The following is a 21,953-nucleotide window of genomic DNA, read 5'->3' on the forward strand; positions in this document are numbered from 1 at the left end:
CTGTCTATTCCTCATTCACCAGCATCATTCTTCCCTTCACTTGGTGTCTTAAGGGCTGTTATTTTCTTAGTTTATTCTCTTTTTCTGACAAGTTTCTACCTTTTCTTCTATTTACTCTTTGTCCTCTTTTCTTTGTTCTCTTTCTCATCCACCACCACCTCCACCACCACCACGACTCTCTTTACCTTTGCATCGTTCACCTGTCCGGCGTTGCACCTGAGCCGTGGGTCGTGGTAGCCAGGTGTGGGCGGGGGAGTGCGGGGTTGCATGTCATCCCCAGCTGACGGGGTAAGGCCAGCTTCTTGCTTCTGGGGAGGAGAAGGGGGGAGAGGAGGAGGAAGAAGGGGTGGATGCTGCATGTGATCGTGAGGTTGTGGGGTTGAAAGAATGTGGGGATGTTTATTATGGAGACTGTGGGGTTAGGAGGTTGAAAGAGTGTGTACGTGTGTTGCTGTGGGTTGTGGGGGTTAAGGGTTGTGTAGGGGCATTGCGTTGTGGTGATACTTGGAGGGTTGTGTGGGTGTGGGTGTGGGTGGGTTTTGGGTTGGGGCTTGTAAGGGTGTGAGATTCTAGGGGTTGGGGGTTGTGGTGTTGTCTTCTTCTCTCAATTGGGGTGTGAATGGGGGGGGAAGGGCTTGGCAGGGTCTTAGACATCGTAAAAGACGGAATGACTATTGAAAGTGTTTGTTGTGGCAGCTTTGTGTGTGTGTGTGTGTGTGTGTGTGTGTGTGTGTGTGTGTGTGTGTATGTGTGTCTGTGTGTTGTATAAGCTCCACCCACTCATTCAGACTGTAGACATTCGAGTTTTTATATCACTTATTCCTTAGCGCTGCAATGACTCGTTTATTTGCACTACCACAACCTCTGTACCCAAACATCCTCGCCTAAGCAAACAGGTGGAAACGAACACCCGGGAATGATTAGGAAGTTCAATAACACCTCTACCTCTATCGATGTTCTTTGTTCCTCTTCCTGGGCCGTCCACGTAACATCCAGGTGTGACGAGTCATGGAAGCTGGTGAGCAGTAATTTGCCGGTAATAGAGGCGCGCACAGGTGGAGGGAGGCGTGGGGGAGGGTAAGGTAAGAAAAGGCAAGGCAAGCTAAGACAAGGGAGGGTGGGGAAGGGCATGGTTGGGCAGAGTCAGAGCAGGGCAAGTGAAGGAAGAGCAGGGTTTGGCAGAGTTAGAGTAGAGTAGGCTAGTGTGGGGCAAGGCAGAGTAGGTGTGAGCAGAGGTAAAGCAAGGCAGGGTAGGGCAGAGGGAGCGAGGGCGCGCTGCATGTGGCGGAGAGAAGTAACGGGAAGGAGATAGTGAGCATAATGAGTGTCTCGGGATATTCGTGTTATCTCCTCACTCGCTTTGTGGCAAGCTTCACCCCTCTCCCCCTCTCCCTCCCTCCCTCCCTTCCACAGACCAAGGGAGGAAGAGGCGGAGGGTGGAGAGGGAGGTAGAGGAGGAAGGAGGGAGGGAGGGAGGTAGGGAGGGACTTGCTCTTTGTCTCGGGGCCACAGCGGGAAGTGACCTTTGACTCCCTGACTCAGAGAACCTCGTGTGGGAGTCCTAGGCTGGAAGAAGAGGAGGAGGAAGAGTGAGCAGGCGCAGGAGCAAGAGGAGCAACCCACTGGAGCAACCGCCGCATAGGAAAGAGTGAGGGAAGGAGCGCGGTAGAAAGGGAGAAAGGTTATAGCAGTGCCTCCAGACGTTCCCCTCCCTAACATTGACCTACAAGCGTGTCACCGCCGATAGCGAACAAACAAACCCACGCGCGTCGCCTGTCCCCATTCCCGCGTCTACTCTGCAGTCGATCATTTGCGAGGAAAACATCTTGCCGCAGCGATGTCTTCCCCGCGGGGCCTCCAGAGGGCGCCCCGGGCGGTGGTGGAGGCGGCCAGGTGGCGCGGCGTGCCAGTGGCGGCGTGTGGGCAGTGACCAATGAAAGAAAATGGGGAATGTGGCTAGAAGGTCTCACTTTCAATGCCGCGACCCCCCCCCCCCACACACACACGTCGAGGCTGTAGAGGCCCTGGGCGCCCGTGTGGGGGTAGCGGGCCCTGAGGAAGCGCTGCTGGAGGTGTGTGTGTGTGTGTGTGTGTGTGTGTGTGTGTTCCTCTACACATCAGCCTATCTGCCCGCTCTATATGTAAAGATAACCTAAAGGACCAGCGGGCGCTCTGTAACAACACATCTAACAACTCCAGGTGACGACGCTCCATAAAGATAAGCGCCAAGAAATCTAAAAGCATTGTCAAGTTAAATCTCCGGAACTATCTGATTCTCGTCCACCTCGAAGTGTGCGAGTCGTGGGAAAGGAGAAAGCGCAGGACATGATGTTTCAGAATTTATTGGCTCCGGGGAATGAATGAAAATATTTGTTAATCTTTGTGCCGGGGGAGGGAGGGAGAGAGGGAGGGAAGGAGAGAGGGAGACAAAGAGAGGGAGAAAATGTCAAATGCAAATGTCTGTAATGAATGTCAGTCAAAGATTCCACAGTTACACATTTCTCCTCTTCCTCCTTTTCTTCACTTTCCCTTTCTCTTATCTCCTCTTCCTCCTCTTAAATTTCCACCACTTCTTTCATACTTTTTCCTCTTCTTCCATCACATTTGCATATCCTTCCCCTTTTTTCTCTTTCCTGCCTTCCTTTCTTCCTTTTTCCAATCTCCTGCACTCATCCTTTTTCTTTTCTGTTCTCTCTGTCTCCACTTTCTCCTCACGATCGCCTTTTTTTTCCCCTCCCTTCTCTCCACCACTTTCCTTTATACCTCCACATCATTTACTTCTTCTTTTCTTAATTTTCCCTCACTGGACCGCTTTTTCTGTCTTTCCTTTCCTCCACTTCACCTCACTCGTTCGTTCCTCTTTTTTTTCCCATTTCTACTTTTCTTCACTTTCCCTTCTCGAGTTTTCTTTTCTCTCACTTCTTTCTTCGCTCTACTTTCACTCGGCTGCTCCTTTCATCTCTCTTCTACTTTACTACACTTCATCGTTTCTGCCTTTTCCTCTTTCTCTGCCTCTCCTACCCCTTCGTCCGCTCACTGTTATCATTCCCCTTTACTCTTTCTTCATCGTCTTCCCTCACTCGCCCGAACCACAATGGCGACAAAACCAGAAATTTCATCACTCCATCCAGCCATTGTCACCCTCCCATCCATCTGTCCCTTCCGCCTCTTCAAATGACCTCGCTAGATCCTGTCACAATACTTACCCCTCCCTCCTGTCCCCTATTCCCTCCCTCCTCTTCCCCAACCCCCCAACACACACACACATGCACAAGGAAGGCGTGTGTATGTGAGTGTGAGAGAGAGACTTGGCAGGACTTGTAGGATAGAAAGAGAAGGATGGGAACCGACACAGCGGAAACCCAGACCTTGAAGAGCTTGCTGTATCCTCCCTCCTCCTCCTCCTCCCCCTCCTCCTCCTCCTCCTCCTCCCAGACACAACAACAAGACCCGAGTGAAGGGGAGTCTCGGTCCTGCCCAAGTCTTCCCTCTTATTATCGTCCACGTTTTCTGGGCCCTATTTGGTTTGATTTATTTAGGGCGTCGTCTGTCTGTACTGTTAAGGGGACGTGAAGGGGTGTTTGTGCGTGGCAGGGGATGAGGGAGTGTGTGTCAGGGAGGAGGAGGTGAGTTTGCAAGGTATTTGACAGGGAGGAAGGACTGGCAGGAAAGGGGAGTAATGGGTAATGGATTTGTATAGTAAAAGGGTGTTTGTGTGAAAGAGGGTTAAGGGAGTGTCAGGAAGGAGGATTAGAGGAGGAGAGGTATTCGTATGCTATTTGGCAGGGAGAGAGAGTAATGGGTAATGGGTCTGTATGGTAGAGGGGCATGTGTGTGTAGCAGGGGATGAGGAAATGTATGTTATGTTAAGAAGGAGGACGAAAAAGGTAAAGAAAGGAAAGGAAATAAAGATAAGAAAGTCTTTTGATGTGGGGATAGATTGACGGAATGGAGGAGGTAGTGGTGGGTGGGTGCATATAGAAGCAATAGTGCATGGACGTGTAAATGTAGACTGCATAGTGATTTGACAGACAACGGTTTATGAGCAAGTCGTATAGCTAGGAACAATAATACAAGTACTCACCCTATCTTTGGCTGCCGTAAAATTCATGCTAATAAACCGTTGTGTGTGTCTGTCTGTGTCTGATTTAACGGTTGGCAGGGAAGGTATGTGACAAGAGAGATGATGCGGTGTGGCAGGGATGTGTTCCGAGGAGTGCGGCAGGTGTGGCAGGGGTGGGGCGGAAAGTGTTTGTACGTGTCTGATTTTTCTAGTTGTAGGGAAGGTATGTGGCTAGGAAGGTGACGTAGTGTTGCAGAGTTGGATTCTAACGCGTGCGGCAGGGCAAAGGGTGGCAGGGTAAGTCGTGGTAGAGGGTCGTCGTGTGGCAGGGGCGGGGCGGGGCGGGGCGGCAAGTGTTTGTACAGGAGGTGGGGCAATACTCATGGATCGCATTTTTCCCGTCGTCAAGGGTGAACACAAACACATTAGAACACACTGAAAACACTTCCCCGCAGCTTATGATACACTTGGTCCTTGTAAGGCGCTTGGAATGATTTGAATGGCTGATGGTGACGCCGATAGTGACGCTGATGCTAACTCACTGGTAACTCGAGAGGCCTGGCTGGGGAGTAGGGGGGAGGTATGGCATGTTCACCAATACGTACGCACTGTTCCACCTAGTACGCATAGCAGGCATTAGCCTATTCAAGAATGCTGAACAGTCGTTTGAACTTGTCAGAATAATAATAAAAAAAATTCTTATCGATCTTCACTTAGTTGCTTTTTACACCCCAGATTTTTTGTGTAACTTTTTTTCTGATAACAACAACAACAACAACAACAACGACAATAATAATAATAATAATAATAATAATAATAATAATAATAATAATAATAATAATAATAATAATAACAATAACAATAACAATAACAATAATAATAATAATAATAATAATAATAATAATAATAATAATAATAATAATAATTGGAACAGTGCGTACGAATTGGTGAACACACCGTAATGTCTTCTGAAGCAAAGGCAGTTCAAACTTCAGACTGCGGCAGGGGCTGGGTAGGGCGGCGCGCGGCAGGGGTCGCCGGGCCCTGCGCCTGTACTTCTTGCAGGTAATTATTTAGGGTTTGTCACGCGTTGATTCGTCATGAACTACAAATTTTCATAAGATTGGCGTGGTACGGCTGCCACATGACTCCTCTTGCTCGCGGCCCAAACGCCCTCATCCTGGTGGCCTGCTCAATGTTGCCATACCGGCCATGACCTCACCGTCCGTGGCCTCGGTCACCCACCCACACGTCGCCATGCAGCTTCGGCGGCTTTGTTGGGTGATTCAACGGAATGTTCGGAAAGTCTCGGTGGTAAGTTTTCTGGGTCCTTGGTGCGAGTCTTGCGAGGACAAGGTCGTGACCCACGCAGGAGGCGGCAGCCCGGCCAGACCCCAACACCGGGGAGCTGCGGTCAGCCTCCCTTCTACACGGAGATCTTATTGTCGTGAATATACACATGCTGTCTCAATGTTGAGTTTTTAAGCGCTTTATGAAGATCATTGGAATGCTATCGGACAAAGATCTTACAAACAGGCAGCCAGCGCGGAGAAATAAACAGCATGAGTCGCAGGAACAAATACTCGCGCCGTGGGCGAGAGACAAACCAGCGACGTGTCAAGAGAAAAGAAATTTTCGTTACCAAATATTAGAGTGACTGCACTTCACTTCACCTCCAGTGCAGTCACGTTGCCCTCCGCTGGCCACAAAGACGAGTAAATGTTAATTGACAAGTGATTTCAGCCGCAGAGATTGTTCTGTGGAAATAATGCAGCAACAATATTTATTTTGTCATGACCTGACCGAGAATGGAAAACTTGCGTGACCGAGCAGGCAGTGTTTAGCGGAGGGCGGACAGACATACTCCGTGTCTGGCTAGGCTGTCTCCTAAAGTGTGTCTGGGTGGGTCCTGCAGGGTTCGGTCGTGTGCCACGGGGTGGGGCCACGTCCTCGAGGCTGTTTATGCTCCGTGCAGAACGCCAACCATTCCCGGCAGCCGAAGTGACTGATAGCGAGGCTGGCCGTCACTGCGGTCCTGCCACCATACAGCCATAATTATCCGCACATCTGCCTTTTGTTTTTTATCCCTCGGTCAGTTATTCTCGTCACCGAGTCTGGCACACCTTACCCCTTTTACACGAGTCTAGTTGTCTTCATGGTGTAGTGTTTATTGTCGTTCCTCATCAGCTGCCCACGCTGTAAGACTAGACAGCACCACGCGGAGCACTGAGGGCGGCGGGGCCGCGAGTCGCAAGCGGCCTCCACCTCGCGGGTGTGTCGCCTCTTCGTGTTGTTGTTGTGTTCGTCCTTAGAAGTTGTTTGCCTTCCTTAAGAATTTATTTTGAAGTAGTTTACTATAACTCCGTAGCTACATCTGATTCATTCATATTTGTTTGTTAGTTAGGATGTGAATGATGCGTTTTTCATTAACAGTTTTTTTTAAATGAAAATTTTGATAACCTAAAAGTTCACTTGCCCTCTATTTTTTTTTTACCTTTCTAATAACTAAATTTGCATTCAGAACTAAAATTAATACATTATTACGCCTTTCCCTTTGTGTCCTTATAAGGCACAGCGTTCCTCCCCGCTTACTTTGCAACAAACTCGGCTGCCCTGTCTCCATTTGTGATAAAAAGTCACATGATGTCTCGACCTCATCAGAAAAGAGAGATTGCCCAGACTCCTGTCATGCATCGTCGCCTCGAGATCCGGTCCAAAGGTTAAGCCGGAGGCTGCAGGAGTACATTTCGTGCCGTGTCGAGCCGGGCGACGGTGACGCTGACGGTGACAGTGTGCCAGTAGCCAGTGCTTGCACCCCGCCGGGCTCAGCAGCGTTACTCGACTACTGAGCCAAATATTTACTTTGATGCAATGTGATGAGTGAGTCCTAAGTATGTCTGATTCGTGTTTCTTTTTTGGTCTCTTAACATGTGGGATTTAGAGCGGTGACGACGATGTTGGGGCCAGCATCAAGGCAAGGCTAATAGTAAGAATAATAAAACATGGCGTGCGAGTGTAAAGCAAAAACCCGCTGCCTCACGAGATACTCTTCCGCCCATCAGCCGGTCCACCATTGCGTCACAGCACGCCTGATGTAACGCAACTCTTCGCTAAGAAAAAAACTCCAGCCACACCTGCTTACTATCGTGCTCCTGCATCTTCTCTGTACCGTTGTTCGTGCGTCCCATTACACCGGGTAAGCACGTGACATCCTTCACAGTCAAGCGCACAGCCACAGTAATTGTATAAAACTGTCGAGGAGTCGCAGGAGTCGGTGTTGCTGCAGCTGACGGGCCTCGCCTCGCCTCGCCGCCGCCTTGTTTCTGCCTCGCACAGACGCAGTGACCCGCGGCAGGAACAATGTAAAGCTGCCGGCTGCCACAATTATACCTAACTTTTATGCTTGACTAATGATGCATTTTTTATACTGAGTTGAGACTCTCCATTGTAACAGCCTAACTCTGAGGTGTCGCTTATTATAAACTTAGTATTTTTTATGCTTGTATTGTCTGATGGCACTAATTGGTGTTTTGTCCCCGCAGAGAGATCCAGCTGGCCTCGGGGGAGTGGATGAACGAGTTCGTGCGTCGGCCGAGCCGTCGACGGGAGAACAACGTGTACGTGCCGCCCACCGATGTGGTTAAGAGGTCCCTCATCAAGCGATCATGGACCATATCCAGTGAGTGTGTGTAGGAGGGAGAGGGAGAGAGAGAGAGAGAGAGAGAGAGATTAAATTTTATCATCTTTCACCTGGTTAGTATTCAGAAAAGAGCGAGTAAGTCATGTGATCTCTATGGAGGAACAAAAACACCGCCAACGCTCCCGTCCCTGCCCGGCCTGTCCTCGAGGCTCCGGGCGTCGTGGCTCGTAACGGGAATTTAGCTTCATCACTTTACAACACGATCACAGTGCTTAGATTTAAGCTTTAGAATATAGTGCAGCATAAGTTCCTGCAGTAATTTGTGGGGTCTCAATTCTAATATGCACATATTTCTCTGTTTATTTGTTTACCTATCTTAAGTATATATATATATATATATATATATATATATATATATATAGATATATATATATATATATATATATATATATATATATATATATATATATATATATATAGTTTCAAACATTGTGTCATGAGTAATACCTGGGGGGAAAAAGACATTTTAATCTCGTTTCAATGATGGATACTTGTCACTTTTTAATTGTGGTTGACGCCCAGATCAAACACTTGGCAACGACCACCACCACCACCACCTTCACGTTCACCATGAACTCTCTTTTCAGTAAAAGTTATCTTACTATATAAGTATGGACTTGAATTGTCAACATATATGCAACCAACTTGTGAACATGCATGTTTGCCTGCATACATACATGCATACATACATTCATATAAACATACATTCATACATACATACATACATACATACATACATACATACATACATAAATACATATGTGTTAAGTACAGACAGACAAAGACATACAGAAAAATAGCACCCATCCATCCATCCAGTCACCTGTCCATCCTGCATTTTCCCCAACCATCCCAACACTCCCGCCTCCACATTAGTTATATAAATGAATGAGGTCCTCCATTGTTTTCTGCCCCTCCGCCACCACATCCTCCTGTGCAGCTACCAAAACTTTCACCTCAACAGTCAAGCATTTTTTTGAACAGTCAAGCATAAATTTTTACTTAGATTGTCGTTCATTCTGGTATTATTGTTGTTATTACCTTTTTCTACTATTGTTTTTATCAGTATTATATCTCCCTCTTTATCAGTAGCGTATGACTCCAGCTTTACCTGTATTATATCCTGGCTTCTTTTTTTTTTTTTTTTGAAGCGTTGCCGCCAATGTTCACTTGTTTGCCACCACCCCGGGTCGAGCCTCAGGTGTGTGCTGAAAATGCAAGGAATTAGGCTTATCCTCCTCTATTTATGTTCAAAATATAGGTAAAATGTTTTCATTTTACTTATTTCTTTTATTACGGTAAAGGAAACAGCTCAAGGACACAAAAAAATTCAACAAAAAAGTCCGCTGTCAAAAGGGAGGACAATTTCTGAAGAAGTTTGGAAGTCTGGATTTGGCAGTATTGATCTCACCTGACACTCAACTTGACGATAAATTTTACGCACGTCTAATCATTTCTCTATTCATTTACATACTTATTTTTTCTATATAATCACTCCAACAGTCATTTATTTTTATATGCTGACGTATACCATTCTATCTAACCATCTGCCCGTCTATTTATATCTTTACCTATCTTCCTCTCTATCTATGTTATTTTCATCTATTTGTGTATATCGTCACCTTCGTAAACAAAGCGCCTAAGTCATTATTTTCTACTTTATAGGAAATCATGTAAGAAGTGTCATTATCTCATTTGGCTTAAGATTTCGGCAGGAATGAAAAGGCCAATTTTAGAACACTCAAACCCTGAATGACGAAAGCAACTATAAAAGAAAATAGCCGTCACATGTTGAAAAATTGATGTAGAGAAAAACCTGGAAATCTTTGAAAATGACTTAGGCAATCATTTTATGACGGTGACGAATATGCTGGGGGGTCGCAGGTGCAGGATAAACGTTCACGCGGAGCAGCCGGAAAAAAGCTCGCCCGGGGAAGGCTGAGCAGCACCTGTTTGTCTGTGAACGTTCCCACGCTAATTACGGAACACCTGGGAACAAAATAGCATCAAGGCCACAGGGATATTTCTGTCGTATACTTGAACAGGTGCAATATTCTTCAATCAGGACGTTCATTCATTTCTGGGTTCATATCTCACCTTCATCACCACCCTCATCACCACTACCACGTCACCATCATCAAACCCAACATTACCAACCTCTATCATTACCAGCACAATATATGTAAAAGATGAGAGAGAGAGAGAGAGAGAGAGAGAGAGAGAGAGAGAGAGAGAGAGAGAGAGAGAGAGAGAGAGAGAGAGAGAGAGAGAGAGAGAGAGAGAGAGAGAGAGAGAGAGAGTAAAAAGAAAGAAAATAGTTTTTAAAAAAATCTTCAGTAGTATATAAGAGTGAGCCCTGTTTCACCCGCCTTGCCCGTTTTCTCTCAGGATCAGACTTGCGAGAGGACGGAACGCAGCGAGAGGCGACCGCTTCATGTAAGACTCAAGTGTTCCTATTATGCATCCGTGTTGGTGTGTTATTCATTTATTTGTATAGAAACTGATTTTGTGTTGTCCTAGCATGGTTTTCCTTTACCTGCCATTCCTGCCGGTTTTTTTTAGTTTGACCTCATAACCTCATTTTTGTAGTCCACCCCTTTTTTTTTTTTACTTATCTCGCGTGCTGATTATGGATACCTGCCTTAGAACAGCAATACAAATTAATGTTTATGAGAAAAAGTTACCTTGTTCTCGATACGGTTCATTCTCAATCACATGTTTGTGCTGTGATGCTTGTAATTCGGTTTCAGTATTTTTATTCAGATGGAAAGATATAAAACTAAAATTTCATCACTTGCCAAGAAGAATCACATCACTGTTCATGATCACGTGGGTGCAAAAGTTCAAACACGTGTACTGCTGTTCAATGCATCCCGTCCTCGTGTGTTCGCCGTGGTACCTGCCAGTGTTCGCCTGCACCGCCTCCTGTCCGTTCTGTGCCTGCTGCCCCAAGACCCACGTGTAGCCAGGGTCTGCCAGTCAGCGTACTCCTTGACCCCAAATGATGTCATCCCACAATGATTTTCCTAGAAACTGTAATGTTAATTTGGAAAGTGTTATGAAAGATTGTTCCATTATAAAAAATTATCACTAGGCATAAAATTCGAAAAAAAGGCATCGTAATAATAATATTGTCCTTATCTGTCAAACCCTTTATAGGCAGCTTCACGTTATGGGGCCATAGTTTCCTTGAGAGTCATTGTGATGGTCATGGGAACCCAAGATACCAGGTGACTGGCAGACCTGTTTGTGCTGGCCGCCACGCCGACGCCCGAGTGTTGCATCAGTGTGCCCGCTGTGTCATGCTTGTCTCGGCTGACGTGCTGCTTTATTCATTTTGTGTCTCCTCACTGATTTGATTAATGCTGAGTATACTCATAACCGTGTGTTGTTTATCTCAGCGCTAACATCTCATAAATTTATCAGAAAAAAATAATGGTAGCTTTTCCAGTGTTTCTAATCTGATATTATATATTACAGATCCCAGCAGCGGGGGCCGGACCTCACCTGAGCCACGGGCGCCCGCACCCCACCACAGAGGACGCGCACACCGCCCACCAGCCGACGAAAACGAGCCTCCGTGGGACGACTCACAGCCGCCGCCTCGGAGGCCCCCGTCCCGCCGATATAGTATGAGCAGCCTTGACGGTGTTGTGGTCACACCACGTCACCCGAAGGGCCCTGCACCCCCCCCTCCGCAGGACGCCACAGGCAACGGAAAGGTCGCCCACCACCCCTCGGTGCCATACGTGCGTGTGACCCCCAAGCGGCGCCTCCTGCCTGAAGTGCCCAATACCTACGGGACGGCCGAACGTCCCTCCACGCTGCCTCGAAATCTTCGCAAGGCTCGAGAGAACAGTCACTCCACCAGCCACTCCCAGCTGTCCCCGCCCACCGCCGACGACCCTGCCAGGTTCCACTCTATGCCTCGCACTCGCTCGCGATCCCCAAGTGGGCCTGGCCGTGGACGCTCGGAGCCGTCCCGACGTGTCGCCTCCCCCGTGGCTCCCCTCCGCGAAAATCCAGCCCTCGGAGGCTACATAAGCTCGGGGCCTATAACCAGCACGCCCATCAACCACGACCCCGGCATTGGTCCGCGGCGGGGCGGCCCGGTGCCACCCACGCCCGCCCCCAGGGACTTGACCCGACACCCAACCAGCGGCCGCCCGCCCGACCAGGCAGCCACCAACACTTCTCTGCGGCGACTCCCCCAGTCTCCTGGCCAGGCCCAGGGGGTGACCCGCATCATTGAGATAGAGATGGAGGGCGATAGTGGCTTGTCGCCCCCGGCCCGCGCCGCGGCATCCAGAACTAACTCTGCCGTCAGTTCCTCCTCCCGGTCCTCTGACCCTAATGACGGGGAGCGCGAAGGTGTCAAAGGTTTCAACAAAGTGACTCGCTCTCACGCCCCCTCCCCGCCCGACTCCCGCTCTCTGTTAACACCCCCAACGCAAGCGACACCGCCCCGGCAGGTGTCCTCGTCGCCCCTGCGTCCCACCGCGTCGTCTCCGCTACTCCTGTCTCGCCAACCGTCCTCAACCCTGGCCCTCTCACGCCCCTCCGCCTCCATGAACGGCCTCAACTCCGGTAAGTCCTGCCATGTATTGCCTTTGTCTTTCCCCTCAGGTGATCCGCTTGTGGTGCTGTGAACTCGTTGACACAGCGTCCAGCACACACATACAAATTCTTTCTTCCATTTACAAGAACACGAAAAAAAACTATTTCTACTTGTATACTTCCACAACCGGTATACCTCTTAATCACTTTTCATCCTTGACATTCATCTGCAGTCCACTTGTGAGCCCTGTTATAGATGGCTCCTCTGTTCCGTTTTTACGTCATTATTAGGTGTGTTGTTGTGCTTCTTCCTTTCCTCTTCCTTCTGCTACCTGCTCCCTCGGTGGACGGTGTTCCTCTCGCGTCTTGGGGGTATTGGCTCATTCGTCTCACCCTTTTGATTCCTCACCTGGGTAAACAGGACAGAACAGAGCCACGCGAGGGTGTTACGTCATTCGTGTTAAGGGTGGGTCTCTCTCTCTCTCTCTCTCTCTCTCTCTCTCTCTCTCTCTCTCTCTCTCTCTCTCTCTCTCTCTCTCTCTCTCTCTCTCTCTCTCTCTCTCTCTCTCTCTCTCTCTCTCTCTCTCTCTCTCTCTCTCTCTCTCTCTCTCTCTCTCTCTCTCTCTCTCTCTCTCTCTCTCTCTCTCTCTCTCTCTCTCTCTCTCTCTCTCTCTCTCTCTCTCTCTCTCTCTCTCTCAGACAGACAGACAGACAAATGAAAACAAAACAAGAAAAGAAGAGAGGTAAAGAAGTAGGTGGAAAAGCGAGAAAGAAAGAAAAGTGAGAAAAAAATGTAAATGGAAAAAAATAACTGATTAAAGAAGGTGAAAAAATACTCTAAACAAGGCCACCGCGAGCACGATCACCACCACCACCACCACCTCCACCTCCACCGCCATCACCATCACCACCACCACCAACCCAACCAATTAATTCTCTTGAAGCGGCGTAATTAAGGTGTTCCCCGCTGACCCCCTTCTAATCAGCTGTCCCTTCACACGTCTCCTGACCCCCCCGACCCCCTTCCCAGAACGCGCCCCCCCCCCTCCCATGCCTGACCCCCCTCCCTCTTTCCCCTCCCCTTGTGCCCTCCCTCTCCCTCCTCTTCACCTCCATTCCCACCTTTGTGTCTCGTTTTTCCTCCCTCTCTCCTTCCCTCCTTACCTGCCCTTCCTCCCTCCATCCTTTCTTTCATTTATCCGATTCACTTTCCTTCTCTTTTTTTCAATTTTCTCTTTTCAAATGTCTCCTTAAAATATTTCCCCCGTTTTTTCCTCCTCTTCACTGTCTTTTCTAATGCCTTTTCAACACCTTTTTCCCTCTTTTTTCCTTCTTTTTCTCACTCTTTTTTTTTTCTCCCTCCATTTATACGTCTTCTAAACTCCTGCCCCCCCCTTCCTCCGTCCCCACCTCCTTGATTTCTGTATTCTTGCTTATTTCCCCTTTCTCCTCCCTTTCGTTCCTACTTCCACCCTTCTTCACCACTATTGCTTATTCTCCCGCTTCTTTTTCCCCTCTCTCCCTCCCTCCCTTTAGATCTTTCCTTTTCTACCTATTTCTTCTTTCCTTTCCCCTCAAATTTCTTCTCCCTTACCTTTTCCTCCTCTCTCAAAACGGTTTTCCTCTTTCTCTCCTTCCCCCTCTACATTTGTCCTTCCTCAGTCCTTTCTTCCTCCCTCCTCATCCTTTTCTATTACTCTCTACCTCCAGTTCTTCTTATGTTTCCCCTCTTCCCTTTTCATCATCCTTTCAATCTTACCCTTTTCCACCCCTTTCCATGTTCCCTTCGCTCCGTATACCCATTGCCGCTCCGTCCTTACCAATCATGTAGTCTGCAAGGGGCTTCGTAAGGTTCGAGGCCATCGTTCGGCAGCTTCTATAAGTCAATTAATATCCAAGAGAAAGGTCGACGTACGCGTAACAGCTTCCTTAAATCAATTACCTATCGTCCGTGATCCTATTCTTGAACCCATCCAGTCTTCCTTTGAACCTTCATATTGTGTTTACACGAACCCTATCCCTCCTTGGTGGTCTTGTTGCATCTATACACGGCTTTACTCTGAATTTTTCTTTTTCTTTTTCTGCATTTTCCTTTATCTTCTTCTTTTCTCCTACGTTGCCTCATTTCTTCCTTCCTTTCTATATCCTCATATCTCCACCTCTATCTACTTTCTTCCTCTAAATCTAACTGCTTCAAAACTACCTTCCTTCCTTCCTTCCTTCCCTCTTTATTTATCTTCATCCCACACCTTTTCTTTTTTCTACTCTTCTTACCTCAATCTCTCTCCTCCTCTCTCATTCCCTTCTTTCCCATTTCTACCTTTCTACACCATTTTTTCCCTTTGGTAACGATGATATAGAGTAGACGGATGGGTCTTTATCACAAGCTCACTCTCACGCTCTCACTCACTTCCTCACTCACTCTCACTCTCACTCTCTCACACACTCTCTCTCTCTCTCACTGGCTCACCTTGTCCCTTGTAATTACCAGGCAATCATCAGGTAAAGCGAGGCGTCGAGATTGAGGCCTTTTTTGTGTCGAAGCTTAATTGGTTTGCTTGTTGCCTTTCACTATCGATTTTTCCTTTAGATTTTTTTTTCTTTATTTTTTTATGCATTATCTTTTATCCTCTTTCTGGTGTCTTTTTTATTCATCTGCTTCTTTACTATTATTTTTAAGCTATGTACGTTTTTTTTTAACGTTACAGTGTTTTTTCAGATTTTTTTTATTTTCTTAAGCTATTTTTTTTCCTATATCTGTAATATTTATCCTCTTTATATGCCGTTTTTCCTTTTATTTGTGTCTTCTTCATTACTATTATTTTAAACTGCCTAACCTTCATACCCAACGACACAGTATTATTTTTTTCTAGTATCTTTTTTGAGCTTTTATTTCTCTTAGCTTCGTTTTAGTCGTGAACCCGCTCGTTCATCTTTTTTTTCTCCTTTTTTTTTCGTTTTCTGGTTCTCATTTCAAGTCCAGTACATATTTAGGTAGTCATTTAGCCCTTTGTCAGTGCATTAACCTCGCCTCTCTTATCTCTCCCTCCCTCGTGTGTGTGTGTGTGTGTGTGTGTGTGTGTGTGTGTGTGTGTGTGTGTGTGTGTGTGTGTGTGTGTGTGTGTGTGTGTGTTTGTCTCTTTCTTTATTAGCTTTATCATCAGGGGCGAGGCGCGGGGTCAGGAGGGTGAAGCCAAGGTCTGTCTGCGGAATTTTCCCTTCTGATGAATGTGTGTGTGTGTGTGTGAGAGGGAGAGAGCAGTCACCCCACCAAAGATTTACAGGGCGATAAGAAACAACGGGAAGTGAGAGAGTTTAAGAAAGAAGGAAAGCCGAAAGGAAAGAAGGAGATAGATAGAAAAAGAGAAGAAAGAGAAAGATCATGAAAGAAGGAAGAGCCCGATACGTTTACTAATATGGAGCTAAGGATGAAGAGGTTGGTAGTCACTAAGAGGAAGAGGAAGAGGAAGAGGAGGCGTGCACGTCTGTTATAGTGGCTGAGGGCTGTGTTGCGCTCGCTTCGTTACGCGCCGATGAACTGCTGAAGGGAAAGAAAATATTACTCCTGTAGATTTTTTATTTTTTTAATCAAACTAACCATGTGATTAATTTCATTCTCTCTCTCTCTCTCTCTCTCTCTCTCTCTCTCTCTCTCTCTCTCTCTTAAGCCTAAATGAAGCATATGGTCTAAAAACGGGGAAGAAAACTTTGAAATCGGCCTTTATCGTCAGCCACCTGCCGTGAATAGATGATGGGCGTGAGCAGGAGGAGGAGGAGGAAGAGGAGGAAGAGGAGGAGGAAGAGGAGGAGGAGGAGAAGGACGGCGTAAATTTATATAAGAGAATGGAGAAAATGCCAAGAAAAGAAAGACTACAGACGGAAGGAAAAGGAGAGAGGGAGAGAAGGAGGGAAGGGAGAGATGTGAAGGGTTGAAAGTGCGTGAGGAGAGTTCTTTGCTTTGGATCATGTGTGTCAGGGGGAGGGTGTGAGCGAGGGAAGGAAGGAGGGAGAGGAGGGAAGGAGGAAGAGGAAGTGCGTGCAGGAGAAAGGAAGAGTTACAGGGAGGGAAGGAAAGGAGAAGAAAAGAAAGAGGAAGGAGAGAGGGAAGGAGGAAGAGGAAGTGTGTGAAGAGGAGAGGAAAAGTTAAAGGGAGAGAAGGAATGGAAAATAAAATAAGGAGTAATGAGGGAGGGAGAGGCAGTGTGTGAAGAAGAGAGGAAGAATTATAAGAAGGGAAGGAAAGGAAGAGAAAGGAAAGATGAAGGGAGGGGAGTAGGAAGATGAAGTGTGTGGGAGGACGAAGAAGAGGGAGGGAAAGAAAGGTATAAAAAGGTAAGGAAGGAAGGAGGGAGGGATAGAGGAAGCATGTGAGGGAGGGAGGAAGAGGAACATAGAGAGGAGAAAAAAGGGATAGAAAAGATACAGTGGAAAATGTGAATGAAGGAAGAAGATGGTTGGGTGTGGCTGGTTACGCATGACAACGCCACCCATCCCTCCAAAAAAAGAGAAAAAACAAATCGGGGCTGACAACTGTACTACACGAGCGATGAGAAGAGGGGGAAGATGGGGGAAGGCGGGGAGTGCAAAGACGGCAACAGGTTGGTGCTAAAAAGAAAAAAAAGAATTCGGTAACTGTTCAAAAGCAAGACAGATTGTGTTACAGGATGAGGAGGAAACAGATGACGCCGGGAGGGAGGAGGGAAGGAAGGAAGGAAGGAACGGTAGGAGGAGGAGGAGGAGGGAGTGGAGAGGAGGGATAGAAGGAGGGTTAAGAGGAAAAAAATATATAAAGGCGAGTGAAAGGCTTTGAAAGGAGGTAAAAAGAGAGGGAAGGAAAAATACACAGGGAAAGAAAATAAGGAAGGGAAGTAATTTAGAGAAAGAAAGAAAGGCAGAGAGAACATGGTGGATGGAGATAAGAAAAAAAGAGAAAATTAGGAGCAAGGAAACGAGGAGAGTGAGAGAAAAGCGAAACAAAGTAGGAGAGTATGAGAATGAAGGAATAAACGAAGGAAGTAAAAGGAGAGAAAGGAGTAAAAAGAGAGGAAAGGAAAAATACACAGGGAAAGAAAATAAGGAAGGGAAGTAATTTAGAGAAAGAAAGAAAGGCAGAGAGAACATGATGGATGGAGATCAGAAAAAAAGAGAAAATTAAGAGCAAGGAAACGAGGAGAGTGAGAGAAAAGCGAAACAAAGTAGGAGAGTATGAGGCTGAAGGAATAAACGAAGGAGGAAGGATAAATAGATATAAGAGGAGCGGTGAAGAATTGCAGGGAAGAAAAATAAATGTTGGCATCCATCTTACCGTTCCAAAATAGAAAGGAAAATACGTAGTTCTGCTTGCATTATTTATCTATGGAGAGCTGTTTGGTAGTATGTCTTCCCGTTCTCTCACTTTCTAAATACAATACGCGATGACCACCACTACTACCACCACCACCTCCACCTACAACGATAAACTTCCACCTTCCTACACACTTAATAACTCTCCCTCCACCTCACCACAACGGAGACATTACCACCCACTCCACAGGTTGTCTTATAAATATCACGAGGGATTGCATATGTTGTCGCAGCTGGTACACAAGCAATGGATATATATTTGTTATCATTATTAACGAGAGAGAGAGAGAGAGAGAGAGAGAGAGAGAGAGAGAGAGAGAGAGAGAGAGAGAGAGAGAGAGAGACACTTCATCCACACTATCCCCATAAATATGTCACACTTATCCGCCTCATAACTTAAACTTAAATAAAAAGAAACAAAGAGCAGACAAAGGTTGAGAAATGGCTCCCTGCTTATTACTCTTATTTTTGTTATCATTGGTAGTAGTAGTAGTAGTAGTAGTAGTAGTAGTAGTAGTAGTAGTAGCAGTAGTAGTAGTAGTAGTAGTAGTAGTAGTAGTAGTAGTAGTAAGAATGTTGCTATAATGACGATAATGAAGATGAAGGTCTTTCGAGCGACACCTTTTCATTACTCGCGTCTCATCAGGTGTAGAGGGGAAGGAGGGAGAGCAGGAGGAGGGAGGGGGAGTGGAGAAGAAAGGAAGGGAGGCGTGGAGGAGAAAGGATGGGTGGAAAGAGGGCGGATAGGAGGTGGGCAGAAGAGACAGATAGATAAGAGATAGATAAGATGAGAGAGAGAGAGAGAGAGAGAGAGAGAGAGAGAGAGAGAGAGAGAGAGAGAGAGAGAGAGAGAGAGAGAGAGAGAGAGAGAGAGAGAGAGAGAGAGAGAGAGAGAGAGAGAGAGAGAGAGAGAGAGAGAGAGAGAGAGAAAATAATGGTAGCAAGGAAGTGAGAAACGGTTGAAAGGAACAAAGAAAGGAAGGAATAAAAAATATAAGGAAAAATGAAGGAGGAGGAGGAGGAGGAGGAGGAGGGGGTCAGTGCTCCCGGGAGTGAATCGGAGGAATTTTTCAAACCTTCAACACTCCTCCTCCTCTTCCTCTTTACACACAAAAAATAAAGAAAGAACAAACTCTATGTGTGTGTGTGTGTGTGTGTGTGTGTGTGTGTGTGTGTGTGTGTGTGTGTGTGTGTGTGTGTGTGTGTGTGTGTGTGTGTGTGTGTGTGTGTGTGTGTGTGTGTGTGTGTGTGTGTGTGTGTGTGTGTGTGTGTGTGTGTGTGTGTGTGTGTGTGTGTGTGTGTTTTGACTTAATACTTTCGTATATTAAAACTTGACTCGCTTTTGCGAATATATTATAACTTTTGGGACTCCAGTCTTTCTCGTGTGTGAGTGTTGCATGAATTAATATATATAACTTTTTCTATGTATGCATGTATGTATGTATGTATGTATATGTATGCAAGAAAGAACGAAAATAATGAGAGGGGAGAACACGTAGGTCAAAGGTATGAGTAAAATTATTAAAGACAAGACAATGGAATAATCAAAGAAAGAAAGAGAAAGAAGGAAAAGAAAAGGAAGAGCAGGAGGAGGAGGAGGAGGATAATTAGGAACCCCACCAAAGACAAACACAAGCTGAATTCTGATGAACGAGACCACGTGATTGCCTGATAGAGTGAATGCGTGAGACGAGTGAAAGAATAAGTGTGTGAGTGGATAGGTGAGTGACTGAGTGGATGGCTGGTTGACTGAGTGTGTGAATGAGTGTGTGTGCGTGAGTGCTAGTGAGTGCGTGAGTGAGTAAGTTACATTCCTAGCCTTCACAACCCCTGCAAGTCCCCGCCCCTCCCCGCCCTTCTTCATTCCCTCCCTCCATCTCCCCTTCTCCCCCCTCTCCTCCTACCTCCCCTCCAAGGCTCCCGCACACAATGAAAAACCTTGAGGCGAGTTTCAGATGAGGATAAATTGCAAGCTACTCTCCCCACGACTCTAGAGGGTCACCGAGGGGAGTGTGGGAGGGAAGGGAGAACGAGAGAAGGAAGTCGAGGGAATGAAGGAGACAAGTCGAAGGAATGAAGGGAAGAAAACTGAGTAATGTAACGGAGACTGAAGGAAAAGGCGATATGATGAGAGGTTAGACTAAAGGAACTACAGTGGGGTGGAAAGAAGAGGAAATGGAAGGTAGGTGACTGAAAGATGGAGTCAAGTTGAAGAAACCAATGATTTAGATATATTAACGATTACAGAAGGAATTGATAGAATGTTGTCAATGGAATGAAAAAAAATATTATTGGAGGGAAGGATAGAGAGAATGAGGGAAGAAAGGAGGAACCGAGTGAATATATAGGAAGAAGGATGAAAGCTTAGATAAACAGAGGAGAAGAGAGGAAGAGAGAAAAAGAGGAAAGTAAACGAGAACATGAAGGCAGTGCGTGAGAAAAGGAGCAAGAGGGAAAAACATAAAAAAAAATATAGACACGAAAGAAATAATCGGACAGAAGAAGTCTAGAAATACAAAAAATATATAAAGCAAATAAATGAGTGCAGGGAGTAATGAGGCGAATAAAGTAGAGTTGAAGAAAGTAAGGAAATGAAACGGGAAGAGAAAGGGAAGGGAAGACAAAAGAACAGAGGATGAAAATGAAAAAGAGAGTGGGAGAGGGCATAGATGAAATTAATTGATGCAGTGGAATGAAAATAAAGACAAGAGGAAAGAAGAAAAGATTTAACGAAGAAAAAGTTTAGTTAAATAGCCTTTTGTCTCTCGTGCTGGTCCTCCTCCTCCTCCTCCTCCTCCTCCTCCTCCTCCTCCTCCTACTTCTCCTCCTCCTCCTCATGGTTCGCTGCTCTTTGGGTATGTTGTGTAAGAAGCATTGTAGCCTCTTTTTATTTTACTGAATACGGACCATTTCACAGCGGCTAATCGTGGCCCGAAGTCTTGGCAAACGCGGAGGGGAAAAATAAATACATAGCAAACCTTTGGGATTTAAACGGCGGCTTCGTGTTAGAGTCATGTATTCTTCGGGTTATAATTTGTTGGTTATATGAGGAAAAGTATAAAGGCGCAGACACTCTCAGCGAAGTTGTTGGGGAGTAGATTTTATCCTTCGGTAATTGGTTAGTGTGCTGAAGGCCTCCTGTTGTTATTAAGGGTATTTCAGGAAGGTTTGAATAGAGAAATGAACGTCTTTTTTCAATGCTTCTCATCCGTAGGTAGCTTTATTTATACATTTTTTTTTACGGTAAGAAGGAAAAAAAAAGGTTCACATATGCCAAACAAAATATCCGACAAAGAAAAAGGGAGAAAAAAGAAGACTCCCGCAAGCATACACGTCACACAAGTCATACCAACATGCAAGAAGTTCGATCCAACCGCACAAGTAAAGGAAAGAAGGCAATATATACTCCTACTTTTGGATATATATTTGCCATGTGTGTGTGTGTGTGTGTGTGTGTGGCGGAGGCATCGTCGTCCTGCAGATGCCATGCGCGTCGGCGGAGGAGGAGGAGGAGCAAGAGGAGGAGGAAGAGGAGGAAGCGGTGACCTCGAGGCTGCGGGGCGGAGGAGCGTCACGTTGAGGCCTTTTTATTTATCTTTTTTTTCCTTTCTTTTCCTCTTTTCCGCTTCGTGGCTTGAGGGCGTGGCGGGCGGGCTGTGGAAGGGAGGAAAGAGAAGAGGAAGAGGAGGAGGAGGAGGAGGAGGAGGCGGAAACATAACCGTATCATTATATCTTTTCATAACTGTTCTCATTTTTTTTTTCCGACTTCCTTTCCTTTATGTTATTTCTTCGCACCATTTCGCACTCTGCCTTCCATGAGCAGCAGCTGAACACTCGCCGCCTGTCGCTGCTGGCCTCCGTGCAACGCTTTCTTCTCCTTTCTTCGGCCGTTGTTCGTTGAGGCAGTAAATTATTCAACAAGTTCCCCCCACTATACGCTGCTCCTTTAAGTGTCTCATAACTTTGCCTCTGAAACACCTGCTCGCCTATGTAATGGTGGTGGACTGGTGGTGGTGGGCGGGTGAGTGTGTGGTGGCAGTGGCGGTCGAAATGTGAAAACCTACGCCTTGTTCCTTCCTCCCCTTCTCAGTATCTGTCTCTCTCTCTCTGTCTTTATCTCTGTCTATCTATCTATCTTTTATCTCTATCTCTGCATGCGTTATGTTGGTCTGCTAACGAGTACGTTGAGTCGTGAGTGAAGAACATTTTCACGACCTCCACGTCAGCCCTGCCTTGCCAGCACCCTGAGGGAAGGAGGTGCTTGATATGTGGCGGTGGTCTTGCCGTGTG

At 46.5% G+C, this 21,953-nt stretch overlaps 1 protein-coding gene across 8 annotated transcripts in view; it reads left to right on the top strand.

Moving 5' to 3' along the window:
* LOC127000010 (uncharacterized) overlaps positions 1–21,953 on the top strand; it is a 238,333-nt gene that overhangs the window by 105,307 nt on the left and 111,073 nt on the right. For 7 of the 8 annotated variants that reach the window (XM_050863391.1, XM_050863390.1, XM_050863384.1 and 4 more), the window contains 3 exons: positions 7,606–7,742; positions 10,152–10,199; positions 11,244–12,350. In XM_050863391.1, coding sequence (XP_050719348.1) covers positions 7,606–7,742; positions 10,152–10,199; positions 11,244–12,350 — 1,292 coding nt within the window. The remainder of the gene's footprint in view (positions 1–7,605; positions 7,743–10,151; positions 10,200–11,243; positions 12,351–21,953) is intronic. The other variant, XM_050863385.1, reaches the window with a different exon arrangement.

The sequence above is a fragment of the Eriocheir sinensis genome, chromosome 17 (genome assembly GCF_024679095.1).
Source record: "Eriocheir sinensis breed Jianghai 21 chromosome 17, ASM2467909v1, whole genome shotgun sequence".
NCBI lineage: Eukaryota > Metazoa > Arthropoda > Malacostraca > Decapoda > Varunidae > Eriocheir > Eriocheir sinensis.